Source organism: Anser anser (assembly GCF_964211835.1).
Source record: "Anser anser genome assembly, chromosome: 3".
NCBI classification, from domain to species: Eukaryota; Metazoa; Chordata; class Aves; order Anseriformes; family Anatidae; genus Anser; species Anser anser.
Genome location: NC_139722.1, coordinates 19,196,682 through 19,213,008, shown reverse-complemented (window position 1 = coordinate 19,213,008; position 16,327 = coordinate 19,196,682). Strand labels below are relative to the sequence as shown.

The 16,327-nt window shown below is 40.4% G+C and overlaps 1 protein-coding gene across 2 annotated transcripts in view; it reads left to right on the top strand.

Annotated features, from left to right (window-relative positions):
- The window catches only part of TRAPPC12 (trafficking protein particle complex subunit 12), a 57,733-nt gene that overhangs the window by 28,775 nt on the left and 12,631 nt on the right, over positions 1 to 16,327 (top strand). For both annotated transcript variants that reach the window (XM_083829554.1, XM_083829553.1), the window contains exons 6-7: positions 2,526 to 2,638; positions 12,592 to 12,664. In XM_083829554.1, coding sequence (XP_083685680.1) covers positions 2,526 to 2,638; positions 12,592 to 12,664 — 186 coding nt within the window. The remainder of the gene's footprint in view (positions 1 to 2,525; positions 2,639 to 12,591; positions 12,665 to 16,327) is intronic.

The window sequence follows — 16,327 nt, the reverse complement described above, 5'->3', positions numbered from 1 at the left end:
GGTAACGAGCTGTTCTTTCCCATTGCATCGATCATAATTGTGTGGCTTCATCCAGCAATATATAAGATCAATTCTTACCAAAATACTCAATCCCAAAACGTATTTTGCAAAAAATACATTTTTTTTCCTAAAAATAGATAACGTGAGACATTTCGTCTGCACTCAATAATTAAGTATCCATCTATCTGTGTATTGAGCTGTTCTGTTACCAATTCAGATATTCTCTGTGTGTGTTTATTGAGTTTACCTTTTGCCACGTTTTACAAGAGAATGGAATGATACAGCCTTGTTCAGAGTTGAGAGTGCTAGACACAGTAATTCCTTAACCAAAAATGTAAAACTTCAGATTCTTTCCATTTTATATGTCAGGTGTTCCAAAGCTTTCCTGCTTGAACAAAACATTTTGTTTTAACCTTTTATTTTGGAAATCCTGTTAAGTACTCAATAGGTGCATGGTTTATGTGTTAGCGGTATTACAGAACACTACCAAAATAGCTGGTTTGGGGCATAGCTTATTGGCAGGATTATTATTCTTCGATGGCAGAATTAGAACTCAGTCAACCAGAGGTGTGGCAGAGAAGGTAACCAGCCTGAGGTCAAGTTTGCTTCCATAGATTTGCAGTGCAGGTTCTTGAAGTTCAAAGCACATGTCTGCAAAGCAATTTTCCATGGTGTTCTTGCTCAGAATTTGCTCTTACTTTTGCCATACTTTTGTTTGTTTTTCACCCCCTGCCAACTTCATATCTTCGCTTGTGTCATGCTAGGTACTAGTCAAGATAGATACATTAAATATTTGACATCTTTTGTTACTTGCTCAATAACCTTTTAAATTTCACTAAAAAGAAATTCAAAGGCAGTTTTGTTTTCTTAATATCTATTCCACATATGATGATGCATGAAACTTGTGTGTAGTTCCTCAAGGGAATGCAGTAGGCACAGAAACCACTGGGAATAGTTAGCTTTGGCAAAAGAGAATTTATGTAGATGTAATTGGCTTGCTCTGAAGGTCATAATTAGTGAATGAGGTCTGTGATGAAAATTTTGTCAACCTTTCAAAAAATGTCTAGAGGCAATGACTCATTTTACATAGCATTTACCTCTTTCACATATAAGCCCGTTAAGAACAGGTGCAAAAATCTTCATAAAAAGCTCCTGAGTCCTATTTGTGAGAAAAGATGAGGAAAGAGGCAAGTTGAGAAGGACATCCCATTGGAATACGCCTGAAGTAAGCAAATGTATTATATTAAAATATTAGAACTGTAGCACAGTATTTTGTGAGGTTTGTTTCCCCATTATACTTGCTTCTGTTTTGTTTTGCTTTTTTATTAGTAACAGTTTATGATCACATTCAGTGTTATTGTCTGTATAAAGGATATGCAGGTAGCTGGAAAGCAAGATACTACATGAACTAGGATTCCCTGAAGTTCCTGAAACTCCCCTTGAAGTAAGCAAGGATGCTCATAAACTTCCAAGATTAAGTCTTTGGTAAATATAATAATAAAGATAAAAGTAAACTAATATTAAAAGGAAAACATTTCTTTTACTTACTCTCCCAAGTATTACTTAAAATTCTTTTCCTATTTGATGTTTTCAATAAACCAGAAAACACACCATCTTTATGAAGAGTCAGTTTCGTAGTATAGAGTCACTTGGTAACTCTTGGTAGAAGGGAGTACATTAACGGAGTAGAACTCGACTAAGTGTCGTCTTTAGAGTCATAGAAGTTATGCTCATCATAATACATTCAGATCTTTACACAGAACTATGGAAATTAATAGAAAGAAAGAAAATATTCTATAAAACATCTTAATTTCACAGAGGACTTAATATATTTTTAGATTTAATATATTACAATATTATTATTTTATGTTCTTCATTATACTGTTTTTATTCATTATTTCCTTTGACTCATTCTGATTTTCTGTTCTTATTCTTCCTTTATTATAGGAGTCCTTCATATCAGCCTTTGTTTATTTGAAAAAAGATTACATATAAGCACCTTTGCATGCCCTGGTCATATAACTTTTTTTTAGCAATAAAGCTTTTAAGACCTACAATTCCATCTTTGTTCTTCTGCATTGATTATAACATATGCATAAGTATTAATGTTAGGGGCAATTTCATAGTGGAAACTTGAGTAAAGTCCCATTTTTTAATCCTCTATTTTAATTGGTTTATAAAAATCTTTAATAAACATTTTACTTCTATGCACAACTTGTTCTTGAAAATCTGAATTAGGTTGCACCTTTTTCTTGCCTTCTTGATTATGGTTACATATATGTTTACATATTTAAAACATTTCACTTGTAAAATAAAAATATAAATATATACATAAATAATATTTAAAACATATTGCATGTTATAGCTAAGAAAAAGGTTGTTATTTTCTCATCTTTCATCAAGAGACAAAAAGAATATGAAGGTAAAATGGTCTTTGTGTCATATATACTAGTGAGAAATACCTTTGGGATGTACACACTCATCATTATAGCAAACACATTTAATGAAGTTAATTATGATTCTAGGTTCCATGGTTCCTTTCTCCATGCGGATTTTACATGCTGAACTTCCTCAGTACCTAGGTAATCCTCAGGAGTCACTGGATAGACTGCACAGTATGAAGATAATCTGCGCCAAGGTAACAACTTCTCTATGCACTGCTATTTCTTACAGTTTAGGAAATATATTTCACTGTCCTTAAAAAGGACATTGTTTCAACTATGACATTTTGGATTCCGTCTTGATTCAGAGAAGGAACTCACTAATAGAAGTAATTAAGTCTCTTCCATTTTAGGTTACAGCATCCTTCTCTGCTTAGTAGCTGTGACTTAAATGAGCAGAACAGTGCAAATACAGTTCTCCTGCTTTCATGCTTTTGCCCAACAAGACACAGAGCAGACATAGTAAGCAGACATGTTCAAGGGCATATGGGAGAGATTTTTTCCCCTCACTCAGCTGCATCCAGATAGTTCAAAACAGTTGTTAATCATAAGATCATAGAATGGTTTGGGTTGGAAGAGACCTTAAAGATCACCCAGTTCGAACCCGCCTGCTATGGGCAGGGACTTTTCCCACCAGACCAGGTTGCTCAAAGCCCCATCCAGCCTGGCCTTGAGCACTTCCAGGGATGGGGCATCCACAACTTCTCTGAGCAACCTGTTTCGGTTTCTCATCGTTCCCATCATGTATTTCTTCCTTATATCTAATCTAAACCTACCTTCTTCTAATTTAACACCATTACCTTCTTGTCCTGTCCTCATACTCCCTGACAAAGAGTCCCACCCCAGCTTTCCTGCAGGCCCCCTTAGGTACTGGAATGCCGCTATAAGGTCTGCCCAGTGCCTTCTCTTTAGGCTAAACAACCCCAACTCCCTCAGCCTGTCTTCACTGGAGAAGTGCTCCAGGCCTCTGATCAGCCCCATGGCCCTCCTCTGGACCTGGTCCAACAGGTCTGGTTCTCTCTTGTGCTGGGGGCCCCAGGCTTGAACGCAGTGCTCTAGGTGGGGTCTCGCGAGAGCAGAGTAATGATCAAAAGACTCTGCTCCATCCTTCAGCAACAGTCTGGATAGTTGGCTTTGGAAATGAATGACAGTTTTTATAAATGGGAGTATAAATACAAACTGCTGAGCTTGTTTTGGCGTTTGTTTGTTTGTTTTGACGAAGCTTTTGTTGTTGTTTTGGGGCCTGAGGGGAATTACTTGTTTTGTTGAGTTGCAACAATGCAGAATTTGGGCCTGAATTATAATATGGGATTTGTCAGTGCTGAAATTGGAGTGGTGGTATTGTAAGCACAAACCTTACCTTCTAAACCCAACACCCTGAGCATTAATCATTCATCCTTAAATGTTTTTGACAGAAATCTTCTTTACTAGTCTAATGGAACAGTTATGTATGAATGTTACAATGTGCTAACCTCTAGAAGAAACGAAGCATTATTGCTTTACCTGTGACATTTGAAAATTCAGAACTGTATATGAGATAAACGCACGTGATTATTTCAGGTATTCCTTGGAAGCTTCCTATATTTACTTCTGAAAATAAATTGAATAATGCAAGTGAAGGAATTTGGTAATTGCCAGTTGTATAGATACTGTGGTCTTACGTATATAAAAACCAATTTACTTCCAGCACAGAGTAGTTACTAGGGTAACCAAGTATAACCAAGCGTTTACAGTTAAAAATAGTTATTTCTTTTATGAGGGAAAAAGATGAAAGGTTGAAGTAATAAGAAATGAATGTGGCATTTGTTGTAGAGTTGGAAGGAATTAATTTGGAAACAGTTGAGAGAGAGATCTAATTTGGCCAAGAAGTGCTACTTTTTAGCACTTCATGAATGATATTATCTGCTTGTGACCGTCTCATCTAATAGAATTACTGCCAAGTTGTTCTCTCCAGCATTGTCCTTCATAAACAGTCCTCCTCAATTTGAAAGTATTTTTATTTTTCTTCCAGGATATGTTATACTGCTCTTGCAGGATTTCTGGGCCTCTACTGACATTTGCCTGCCCTGGTCTGCAGCAGACCAGGTGTTTCATATCTTGTTTTTGTGTGATCTGGTTTTAAGTATTGTGCTGTCACTCTTCTGTCATGAAAGTGCGACTAGATTCCAAAAATTTGACTTGTTTCTAAGCTCCTTGATCTTGTAAAGGAGGGAGAAAACTATATCGATGTGAATGAGGAAGTGACTTAAGCAGGGTATTCATCAGCCATCTGGCTAACTTTATTGACATGGCCATATCTCAGTTACAGTGTGATCAGCCATGATTCTCCACAGATTAAAAATACTGGTCAGTGGAGGAATGAAAGCAAAGGAAATTAATTCCCCCCCACACACACCTCAACACACTTCTTCACAAGACCCTTAAGGTACTTACAACCTTGTGGTGGCTCTGCCTGCTCGCTTTTCCTTGAATGGGTATCTTTAAAGCATATCCAGTGTACTAAGGAAGCTTCTAATTTTCAAGGTTTTGTTTGAACATGACCTAGGCTGATTTTTTGTTTAAATAAGGGAACTGAGAGAAGATGAAATAGGAATAAAGGACATTTGCAAATTAAAAATACGTATTTCCCTGTCCGCTAAGTTCCTGAAGAACAGACCTGTTTACTCATATTCTCACTCCCTCAACGTCTAGAGGCCTAGATCACTATATGTCCTGTATGATCCCTTGTGCCCTGGGGGAAAGCTTCTCTGAGGCTTCTGCTGGCTCTTCACAAGGAGTTCCCTGTTCTGGGAGAAGATTTTCCCAGCTTAGGGTGTTCAATTGTAGTCCTAATGGGAGCGATCTCCCATTGCTTCTGACAGGTTCCACCAGGGGCAGAGTGCAGTCGCCAGGGCTCCTTTTTAAAATAAAGTACACAGAAGACTACAAACATTCCATCCTTCGTATGGTAATATTTTACAATTAGTTTTTCTAGGCACTACATCACATATTACTCCAGTCGTTTGCATCCAATTAAATATCTTGTATTTTGGAGCAATTCAAAGAGAGCTATAGAAACAAGAGTATGAAAAAGGACATCTCATAAATATATTTTTAAAAGACATTTGTAAATTGGTGATAATTTAACCATACGAAGTCATGTAAGGTTAACTAGAAAAAAACATTATTTAGATATATGTTTTAATTTTTGTGTGGAATGCTATCAGTCTAATAATCTAGATCTCACCTGGAATGTTTAAGAATACAGCACATGAAAGCTTATGAAAACCTATGGTGTAGCCAAGAAAATAACATAAAGAATTTACACATTATTCTTAATATTTATATATGACACTTGAGAACCATTTGGGTTGTAACAGAATTAATTGGGGAGCTTTCAACCGAAAACCTCTAGTGTTTTACTTACCTACTTGAAAAAGTGGAAAAATAATCTTCGGTCATCCTTATTTACAGAAGGGCGTACGAATAGTCATTATGTAAATGAGATGATCTTGGAGTCATAAAAACTAGGAGAGAGAAAAGACCTATTAGCTCACCTCGTCTGTCTCTCTGCAATGCAAGGTTGTTTTCTAGTTTTTAATGAGCCAGCCTGTGGAGCTGAGGCCACTTCCCCTGGGAGGCTATTCCAGGCTAATGCTAATGCATTCTTATCGTAAGAAAATTTGTCTTCCTATTTTGCTTCTCTTCCTTAATGTAATTGTGTTATTCCTATCTGATACCTCTTTTTAACCTGCTAAATTCCCTCTTGTTTTTTTGTTGTACGCTCTCTGCAGATGCCTGTCAACTTTGGATTAGCCACTAGACTTTAAGATCTAACCATATTTAATTTGACATTATGTTGGTAACTCAGTCTCTTCAGCCCTCTTCTCCTTATATATTTCTCATACCTCAGTCAGGATTGGAGATTGAGATTAAAAACATAATTTTTGTTTTCCCTGTATAGGCAATAATGTTTTTAGTTTTTCTAGCATCCCTGTAAATTTGTAATCAAGATCTGATCTGATATTTTACATCTCTTGTTCATAGGTGCAGCATTTAGAAATGAAATAATCTGTGATGTCAAAGGCCTGTTATGGTCTTTTGGGGGAATGAAGTGAAATTGTTACTGTCTCTGTGTTATTGCTGGTCTTCCCAACCTGAATTGCCACAAGTTGTTGCCCTTATAAGTCTGCCTTGAAATAAAAGGACTCCAAACAGCCAGGCAGTAAGAGTAACAGTAGTAATTTAAGTCATAAAAAGGTTTGTTCTTTTCCAGTATTCATTCGAAAACATAGGCATGATCGTAGTGCTAATTCTGCTGAGGACATGTTATAAGAAATGCTTACCTGGAGACCAAAATGTGAAAAGAGCAATAGTCAGGGTTAAGCTATTCTCTCCCTTTCCCTGTGCCTGAGCTTCCTAGATGAATGAGGGAGAGCTCCTGGAAATACACGCATCCCATAGGGTGATGTATTTTGCTTTTTACCCCTAATCCTTCAAGTGACAGAGCTGTACTGTGCTCTCTACCAGGTGGGTGGAACAGTGGCAAGTGGGTTAACCGTCCTGCTTCCTGAAAATGCTTCTGCAAGTTGCTCTTTGCGAAACTTTTCAAAAATTTTATGTGCCACTTGGCCATCTGCTACTTCCTCTGTAGTTCCACCACTCTTCTTTAAGAGAAGTTGTGTTCCTCCTTGATCCTTCCATATACACACTTCATATATCTCCCAGTCTTTTGTTTTAATTTAGATTGATGAACTTTTCAGTCTCTTAGCTACTGATTGCTTTTGCTCTTTATTTTCATTCAGCTTCCAGTTCTGGATCAGTTACTAAGAATGCATAAGTATTCTGTGTCTCATAGGTTATTTCAGTCTGGGAGGTGTTTGTCGTGATGCTTTGTTTGATGAGTTTGTAGAAAATATTCACAGATTCACAGATTCACAGATTTCTCTAGGTTGGAAGAGACCTCAAGATCATCGAGTCCAACCTCCGACCTAACACAAGTACTCCACTAAACCATATCCCTAAGCTCTACATCTAAACGTCTTTTAAAGACCTCCAGGGATGGTGACTCCACCACCTCCCTGGGCAGCCCATTCCAATGCTTAATAACCCTTTCGGTAAAGAAGTACTTCCTAACATCCAACCTAAAACTCCCCTGTCGCAACTTTAGCCCATTCCCCCTCGTCCTGTCACTAGGCACGTGGGAGAATAGACCAACCCCCACCTCTCTACAGCCTCCTTTCAGGTAACTGTAGAGAGCGATGAGGTCGCCCCTGAGCCTCCTCTTCTCCAGGCTGAACAAGCCCAGCTCCCTCAGCCGCTCCTCGTAAGACTTGTTCTCCAGACCCCTCACCAGCTTGGTCGCCCTTCTCTGGACTCGCTCGAGCACGTCCATGTCCTTCCTGTAGCGAGGGGCCCAAAACTGAACACAGTACTCGAGGTGCGGCCTCACCAGAGCCGAGTACAGGGGCACAATCACTTCCCTCGACCTGCTGGCCACACTGCTTCTTATACAGGCCAGGATGCCGTTGGCCTTCTTGGCCACCTGAGCACACTGCTGGCTCATATTCAGCCGACTATCCACCAATACTCCCAGGTCCTTCTCGGCCAGGCAGCTTTCCAGCCACTCATCTCCCAGCCTGTAGCTCTGCTTGGGGTTGTTGCAGCCCAGGTGCAGGACCCGGCACTTGGCCTTGTTGAACTTCATGCAGTTGACCTCAGCCCATCGCTCCAGCCTATCCAGATCCTCCTGCAGAGCCTTCCTGCCCTCGAGCAGATCGACACACGCACTTAGCTTGGTGTCGTCTGCAAACTTACTGAGGGTGCACTGAACGCCCTCATCCAGATCATCAATAAAGATATTAAAGAGGACCGGCCCCAGTACCGAGCCCTGGGGGACTCCACTAGTGACCGGCCTCCAACCAGATTTGACTCCATTCACCACAACTCTCTGGGCCCGGCCATCCAGCCAGTTTCTAACCCAGCGAAGCGTACGCCAGTCCAAGCCCCGAGCAGCCAGTTTCTCGAGGAGAATGTTGTGGGGAACGGTGTCAAAAGCCTTACTGAGGTCAAGGTAGACCACGTCCACAGCCTTTCCCTCATCCACCAAGCGCGTCACTTGGTCATAGAAGGAGATCAGGTTCGTCAAGCAGGACCTGCCTTTCATAAACCCATGCTGACTGGGCCTGATCGCCTGCTTGCCCTGCAAGTGCCGCGTGATGACCCTCAAGATAATCTGCTCCATGAGCTTCCCCGGCACTGAGGTCAAACTGACAGGCCTATAGTTCCCCGGGTCTGCCCTCCGGCCCTTCTTGTAGATGGGCGTCACATTGGCTAGCCGCCAGTCAACCGGGACCTCCCCCGATAGCCAGGACTGCCGATAAATGATGGAAAGCGGCTCGGCCAGCTCCTCCGCCAGTTCTCTCAGTACCCTTGGGTGGATCCCATCCGGCCCCATCGACTTGCGCACATCCAAGCTCCGTAGCAGGTCGCCAACCATTTCCTCATGGATAGCGAAGGCCACATCCTGCTCCCCATCCCCTTCCACCAGCTCAGGGCACTGGGTGTCCGGAGAACAACCGGTATTGCCGCTAAAGACTGAGGCAAAGGCGGCATTAAGCACCTCAGCCTTTTCCTCATCCTTAGTAACTAGGTTTCCCCTCGCATCCAGTAAAGGATGGAGATTCTCCCTAGTCCTCCGTTTCGCGTTGATGTATTTGTAAAAGGATTTTTTGTTGTCTTTAACGGCAGTAGCCAGATTGAGCTCCAGATGAGCTTTGGCCTTTCTAATTTTCTCCCTGCACAGCCTCGCTACATCCTTGTAGTCCTCCTCAGTGGCCCGCCCTTTTTTCCAAAGATTATAAACCCTCTTTTTTCTGCTAAGCTCCAGCCGCAACTCTCTGTTGAGCCAGGCCGGTCTTCTTCCACGCCGGCTCATCTTTGGGCACGTGGGGACGGACCGCTCCTGTGCCATCACGATTTCCTTCTTGAGGAGCGCCCAGCCTTCCTGGACTCCTCTGCCCTTCAGAACCGCCTCCCAAGGGACTCGGCCAACCAGCGTCCTGAGCAGCTCAAAGTCAGCCCTCCGGAAGTCCAAGACAGCAGTTTTACTGGTCCCCTTCCTGGCCTCGCCAAGAATAGAGAACTCTACCATTTCGTGGTCACTCTGCCCCAGACAGCTTCCGACCACCACATCTCCCACCAGTCCTTCTCTGTTTGTGAAGAGAAGGTCTAGCGGGGCACCACCCCTGGTAGGTTCACTGACCAGCTGCGTCAGGAAGCTATCTCCCACGCTCTCCAGAAACCTCCTAGACTGCTTTCTCTGTGCCGTGTTGTGTTTCCAGGATATGTCCGGGAAGTTGAAGTCCCCCACGAGGACAAGCGCCGACGATTTTGCAACTTCTGTCAGTTGCCTATAAAACTCCTCATCCGTCTCCTCATCCTGGTTCGGCGGTCTATAGCAGACCCCCACCAGGATGCTAGCCTTGCCGGCCTTCCCACGGATCCTAACCCACAGGGATTCAACCTTATCATTCCCAGCCTGGAGTTCCACAACATCAAAAGATTCTCTAATGTAGAGAGCCAATATTATGATCCCAATCATTATTGGGGCCAATATTATGATCCTGCACCAGACTGAGTCCCCCAAAAGCCACAATTCCAGGAGCACCCACAGAAAAAAGGTTGTTTAAAGTAAGAAGCTAATGCTGATGCAAAGTTGTGGAAGAAGAAACGAATTATTAAAAAGAGATACGGAAGGACAGGAAACTAGCAATACAAAAGGTAGCGTGCATAGGTTAGTAGATATGGTACACGGGCGGTGGATGAGGAATGAAACAGGAGGCTTGGTGAAACAGTGCTAGCCAGTGAAACTAGTAAGTGTGTCTTTATAAATATTCAAGACGAGGAAAAACATATTTCATACATACAGCTTGTTTAATGTAGATGGTAGTGTTCAATGTTATTTGTCTTTATATTTGAAACAAGGATGTTTATGATCTTGCTAGAATAAAGTTTACCATCTGTGGAAAAGCAGGATGAGGGGATCTGTTAAAATCAAACATTTCATGTCAACTACCATAGCTTACACTGAAGAATTACTAGAATCAGTAATTTTATTATTAAACAATTCATGGAAAACTAGGGAAGTGCCTAAATATTGAAAGACTGCAGATGATGTTCCTGTACTTAAGAAGGGCAAAGGGAGATAAACCTAGGGAATAAACCAATTAGCCTCAAATCAGCACCAAGTTCTGTTTTAATTACGTTGAGCTTGAGGTGACAGCTAGATATCCCCAAGTAATATCACAGAATGGTTAATGTAATATTCTAATTGTATGCTAATATCCACTTCTTTCCTTTTTTTTTTTTGTGATGTTAGTTGGGGCGTTTTCAGAGAATGGCTTTGTCAAACAAACCTATTGTCTTTTCAAACAAAACAATATGTTTCACTGATGAAGGCACTCTTATGTTAAGACCATTTCAAGAGTAAGAACTCTGAGCCTTACTGAGAATGAGAACTGATCACTAGATTTTTTCCAGGGGAAGAGAGAGATCGTGTTTGTTTTTTTTAGACTGGATAGAAAACAGACAATAAGGTATTTTTTTTGGCTTGTGGGAGAGAAGAATGTTTTTTTACCCTGACAAGGTGCCTTGTTATATTCTAGGCACTTAATACTTAAATCTGGTGCTTCGGTTTCTAAGTGTTTTCTAAGTGGCTACACTGCTTGTGAAATTGGGACAGGGATTCAATCTCAGAGACATGCTGCTGTGATCTCATAAATTGCCACCTATCAACTAAGTTGTGGTATCTGTACAATTGTTTGCTCATAGCCTCTCAAAATTTGAGGTAAGGCACCTTGCTTTAGCTCTCTATGAACTAAATCAAACCACCTTGTACTTGTCATGGGCTAACAGTTCTTACCAGGAAAGTGACCCTGGCTCATCTGGCATGTGGTAACTGCAGTCATTTCATCGAATGCCTCTCATAGCTCTTAAGTTACTTGTAGCTAAATTTATGACACCTAACTTTAGGCTTTCACTCCAGTCTATGAAGAGAGGTTGGTATCTCTCAGGGCAATTCCTTTCACCTTAAGATGGTGTGAAGTCGCTTCGTGGAGGTCCTGATTGCCCTTCGTTGACTGTAGGAGGCACCAACATGCTGTCTGAGGCCAGATTAATTTTGCTTTTGAGGATTTCCTGTGTTGTTTTTAAGTGTTTGTTTACAAACCACCGAGCACAACTGGAATGCTCTCCTGGTGTGGAAAAAAACAATTTCTTATACTGACAGAGGGTAAGAGTGTTTTGTGCAGTATGTTCAAAAGTGCACTCAGGCCACAGACGAGGATATGCCTTATATTTCACTAATTGTCTAACCACAACGGCTGTTCAAGAGCAACAGCTGTAGTGGGTTTTTTGAAGGAGATCTCAAACAGTATTCTACAACCAAAGTAATAAATTTGTAATAGAGCAAATGGGGTTATTTGTGGGAATGGGAGAACGGATTTGGAGAAACTGTAATGGGATTAGAAAATGGAAAGTTGACTTGCATTTCAAATGGAACTTCACATGCGTATTTCAAAAGTGCTGAGACACAAGCTTCATTAAGTATACGTTTTCATTCTCCCAATCATATTACAAATGTTTTATTCACTCAACAGTTTGGATGATTTAAAATCTATAATAAATAAAGAGAAGCAATAAAACCCAAAGTTTGAGAAGGGAGTCAGAATAAGACCTAAGGAGAATACTTGATTAAGGACAAAAGAAGCAAGGTGTTTTCGAAACCAGAGCCCATACTTAGGGTGGAGGAGTCAAGAGAGGGTGGCTCTCTTAGAAAAATCAATTTGACATTCTTTGTGGTCATTAACATTCATTCTCTGGTGAAGCATATTTCATGTTTTGTTTAACAAAATGTGTGTGTCCCTGGAGTGTGCTGACATTTAATGTTCTGTAAGTATCATAAACCTGAATTCTAACATCCTTCTACCGTGTAATGTCTTCCTTTGTGCAATTGATCTAGCTATGGTAATAATCAGTAATTTTGAACTGTATCTAGGTGAAACATTCCTGCCTGAGTTGGTTTTCATATTGACTGTCAATTTTAGATAATTTGCATTTAATACATAGCATTGTTTAAACTCATGTAAGTTACTTTAAAAATTTACTACAGATACTAGAAAATCTGGAACAAGGCTTAGCTGAAGATGGAAGTATGACTAATATTACACAGGAGAACAGACAAGGTAGGTATTCTTTAAACATTTTTTCACAGGCAGTATGGTTTTATCACTTGCCCAAGTATGCCAGAAGTTTTCAGAAGACTGCCCCAGAGTTGTTAAAACAGTATTTTTGTAATCTCATAGTCTACTCAGTCTCTGAAATGATACACCTTGTACTTTTATTTGCTGGAATTAATTTCACAGTTTTGCCCTTGATCAAACTGTTGCACTAAATCAGGTTTTTTTCCTGCTTAGAAGAAACAAAGAACATGACTGCCATCCTTTAGTGATGCATCTAGAAATGTATTGCTGTCACAGCTTAGATGAATGTTTCATGTTCAGCATTGGCTCATTGGTTCCTCTCAGTCTTCCTATCTAAAATTTAGTGATTTTTTTTTTAAGATTGAACTGCTATCAGACAAGGGCTGCATTGGCCTAGGATGTTGCTATATAGGTGTCTAATTCTCACTGCAACTGTGTGATAAGTAGAATCCTGAAATACCTAAGTCACTTTTTAAAATGAGTTTCAGAATATACTCATCTAAATCATTTTGTATGAAATTATGTTGTTGTTTTTTTCCTGTTCCTTCTATCTGAGTGTTTAGCTTCAATAGTGTGGGATAAATTACTGTATAAAGGTCATCTAGATAAATTAGTTGTTCAAGTATTTTTTTAATGGAATTTATACTAAACAGATCATTTGAGTGCGCTTAAAAATTGAACATGAGATGACATTTTAACCATTGTTATGGATTAGATGAACCACTTATGGTACCCAGCAATATGGAAGTTAAAAACATAGTACCAAGAAAACCAGAAACTTTCAGCTTCAGCCAACAGCCTAAGGAAATCTTACCAACTTCTTTCCATGCTAGCATTTACTTCTGGAGGGTGTGGGAAGTAAAGGTCTGCCTCTGAGATGGGAAGAGGCTGGGTACAGCTCTTAGCAGAGTGAAACGTTATTATAAACAGGTCACTAAAATGATGTCTATGTGGAGTGGTGCAGATCTGGTCTGAACTCTTCTGCCTGGTCTTCAAGTTGGTTGGACTTAAAGCAGCTTTAATGTGTCAGTGTTCTTCACTTAATACACCATCTAGATATGCCCTAAAAAAATGAATGCAAGTGTGAGCAGTGTATATCATAAAGGTATTTGCAGGTATATTCAAATGAATACACATACTCTTCTTCTCAAAATGGTTTAGGAAAAAGCAGAAAGATAATCTGATATTCCAAATTTATGTACAGCTTTCCAGAAGTTTCTGGTTTTCTCTCTTTATATCTGTTGTTCATCTTGCCTCTGTTCCCTTACCTCCTTTTCCTTGTTATCCCCTTTCTACCCTCATTTTTGTCCTTTTCTCCCCATATTTTTTTCTTCTTTTTTTTCTTTCCCCTTAAAAGCAAGAGTCTGATCCCCTTTTAGCTTTTTCCTAGCTGTGTCATCATCCTGTGGCCAGCAGTCTCTATCATTCATGTGAGTTTCGGGCTCCTCACTTTTCCTCACTGCTGCTGCATCAGAGCTGAAATGAGCTCAGAAGGGTGGGTGGTTAGAAAAGCAGCAGCTAGGAGTTGCCAGGGGACAAGGCTGCTGAAGCAGTCCCCTTTGCGAGGAGTGTTGACTGCTGTTGTTTGTGGAGGTCAGCTGGGTCTTCTCCCTGTCTGCTTCTGATTATGTTGTTTTTTTGATGTTTTGTTTTGTTTTCATGTGAGATCTCACTGAAGCAAACCTTATTAACTTTATTTGAAGACAGACATAATTCATTGTGGGGATTATGCCTAGTAAGTAATTTCCTTATTGCTGGTGGAAGAAGGTGCCAACAAGTCAACTCATCATGTACATCTCCGCTAGTCTGAAACAGAGCGCCTCACCTGCCAGTTTTTCAACAGGAGAAGAGTTCTAGCACCACTTGCCTGGCAATGCATTCTATAAGGTGCCAATTCTGCAACCTAATGCACAGAGTTTATATTAAAATGGCTGGCAGTATGGAGTACAGTCCTTGATAAATAACAAAACTGAATGTTTAGAATGCGAGCAAGTGGTTTTCAGGCATTTATCAGGCATCACATAATGATCTGGTGTTGGGTTTTCAATTTTGCTTACGGCTTTACAGGTTTTCTTTAACCTCTTTCTGCCAGCGCTAAGAAGCCTCATCCACAGGGCTACACAATTTCCAGATCAGAGCCAGTTCCTGTTTAGTTATAGCACTGACTGAAGGCATCTGGTGTGTCTGCTTTGCAATCCTTTTTGAGTACTATGGCTGGTGCTCTTGGATTGTTAGCACGAAACCTGCATGTCTCCACTGCAGAAATCAACGTCGTGTTTGTTGTTACCTAAGTCCTTGGTAAGATCCTGAAAAATTGAATGTGGTTGCCAAACTAGGAGGACATGCAAACAGGGAGATAAGCACAAGTGAAATAATAAAGGAGAGTTAAGAGGAGATTTATTTAATTATGTCCAGGTTTTACAGACACCCCCAAGGAAAGAAAAAATATAGCGTGCAATAATTGCTCAGTGTTTACAGCAGCCTCTCCATTAACAGCACTAGCAATGTGTGGTCAAGGGAGAATTCCTAAAACAAAAGCTAGCATTAATGAACAGTTTTAAGGTACAGTGAATGAAGTACTGGGTTCAGTCTTGGGCCCCGTACTATTCCCCCTCTTTTGACAAAGGTAATTTGGGAATTTTGACATTGATTTTTTGTTGTTGTTTTGGGTGGGGGGTGGTGAAGGTGTTTTTAGGAAGTGAAGGGGAGTAGACATTTCACCAGACTCTGTTCTTATTTGTAATGGCATTTATGTGTGTTAAAAAAAATTATCTGTGCGACCTGCCATGCTTTTCATCATAGCATACATTATGGATACAAATGAGTGGTCTCAGTTATTACAGTCTCATTGAAATAGCCTCTTCGCCCTTTCCTCTCCCCTCCTTCTCAAATCATTACAGTGACCTTGACAGCTGATTGACTGAGACCTATTTATTTTCCAAATGTACTGAATTAATACTCCTAACATTTATTTTGGAGGATTAGAGGAATATTTCTAGCATTGATCTAGGGAAATGGATTGAGAAAAATAAGGATCTATGTGAACTATTCTCTTAAAACATCAGGAGTCTGTCTGCAAACCCAGAGAGAAAAAAAAAAAAATCTGCTGCTGCAGCTTTTAATGCCTGCAAGCTCCAGAAGCATGGGGAAAACAGACAGGCTTGGCAGATTTTTTCCAGCACAGCTCTAAGCCAGAGGCAGGCACAAATAGTCCCAGACTCAGACAGTTCTGACCCTGCACGTTTTGGCTCTGAAATGGCATTAGCTATGTTTGATTTTTGAGTTTATCTCATTTAATCCTCTAGATTATATGTTTTTAAAATTGATACTCATTATCACTCTAATCTTTTTTATGCATCTTTTGTTCTTACATTGGAAAATATGTGGCTGCTTCTTCTAGTGTTTAATATTTGGCCTGAGCTCAAAGCTCAGCGGCTGTCTGTTGCTTTGCATTGTTACAGCATGTATGGTCCCCAGAACTGCTTGAGTAATTCCCTTGGAGAGATGCAGGATTTTCTGTCTGATGGTGCAGCATAGCAGAGAATTAAAAATTCTCGGCTAAAACCCAGTGGTGTTAACGAGGTGGATCTTTCAAAATCATAATTCATAGGACCAATAATTGATGGCAAGAAAGAACCTCTAATT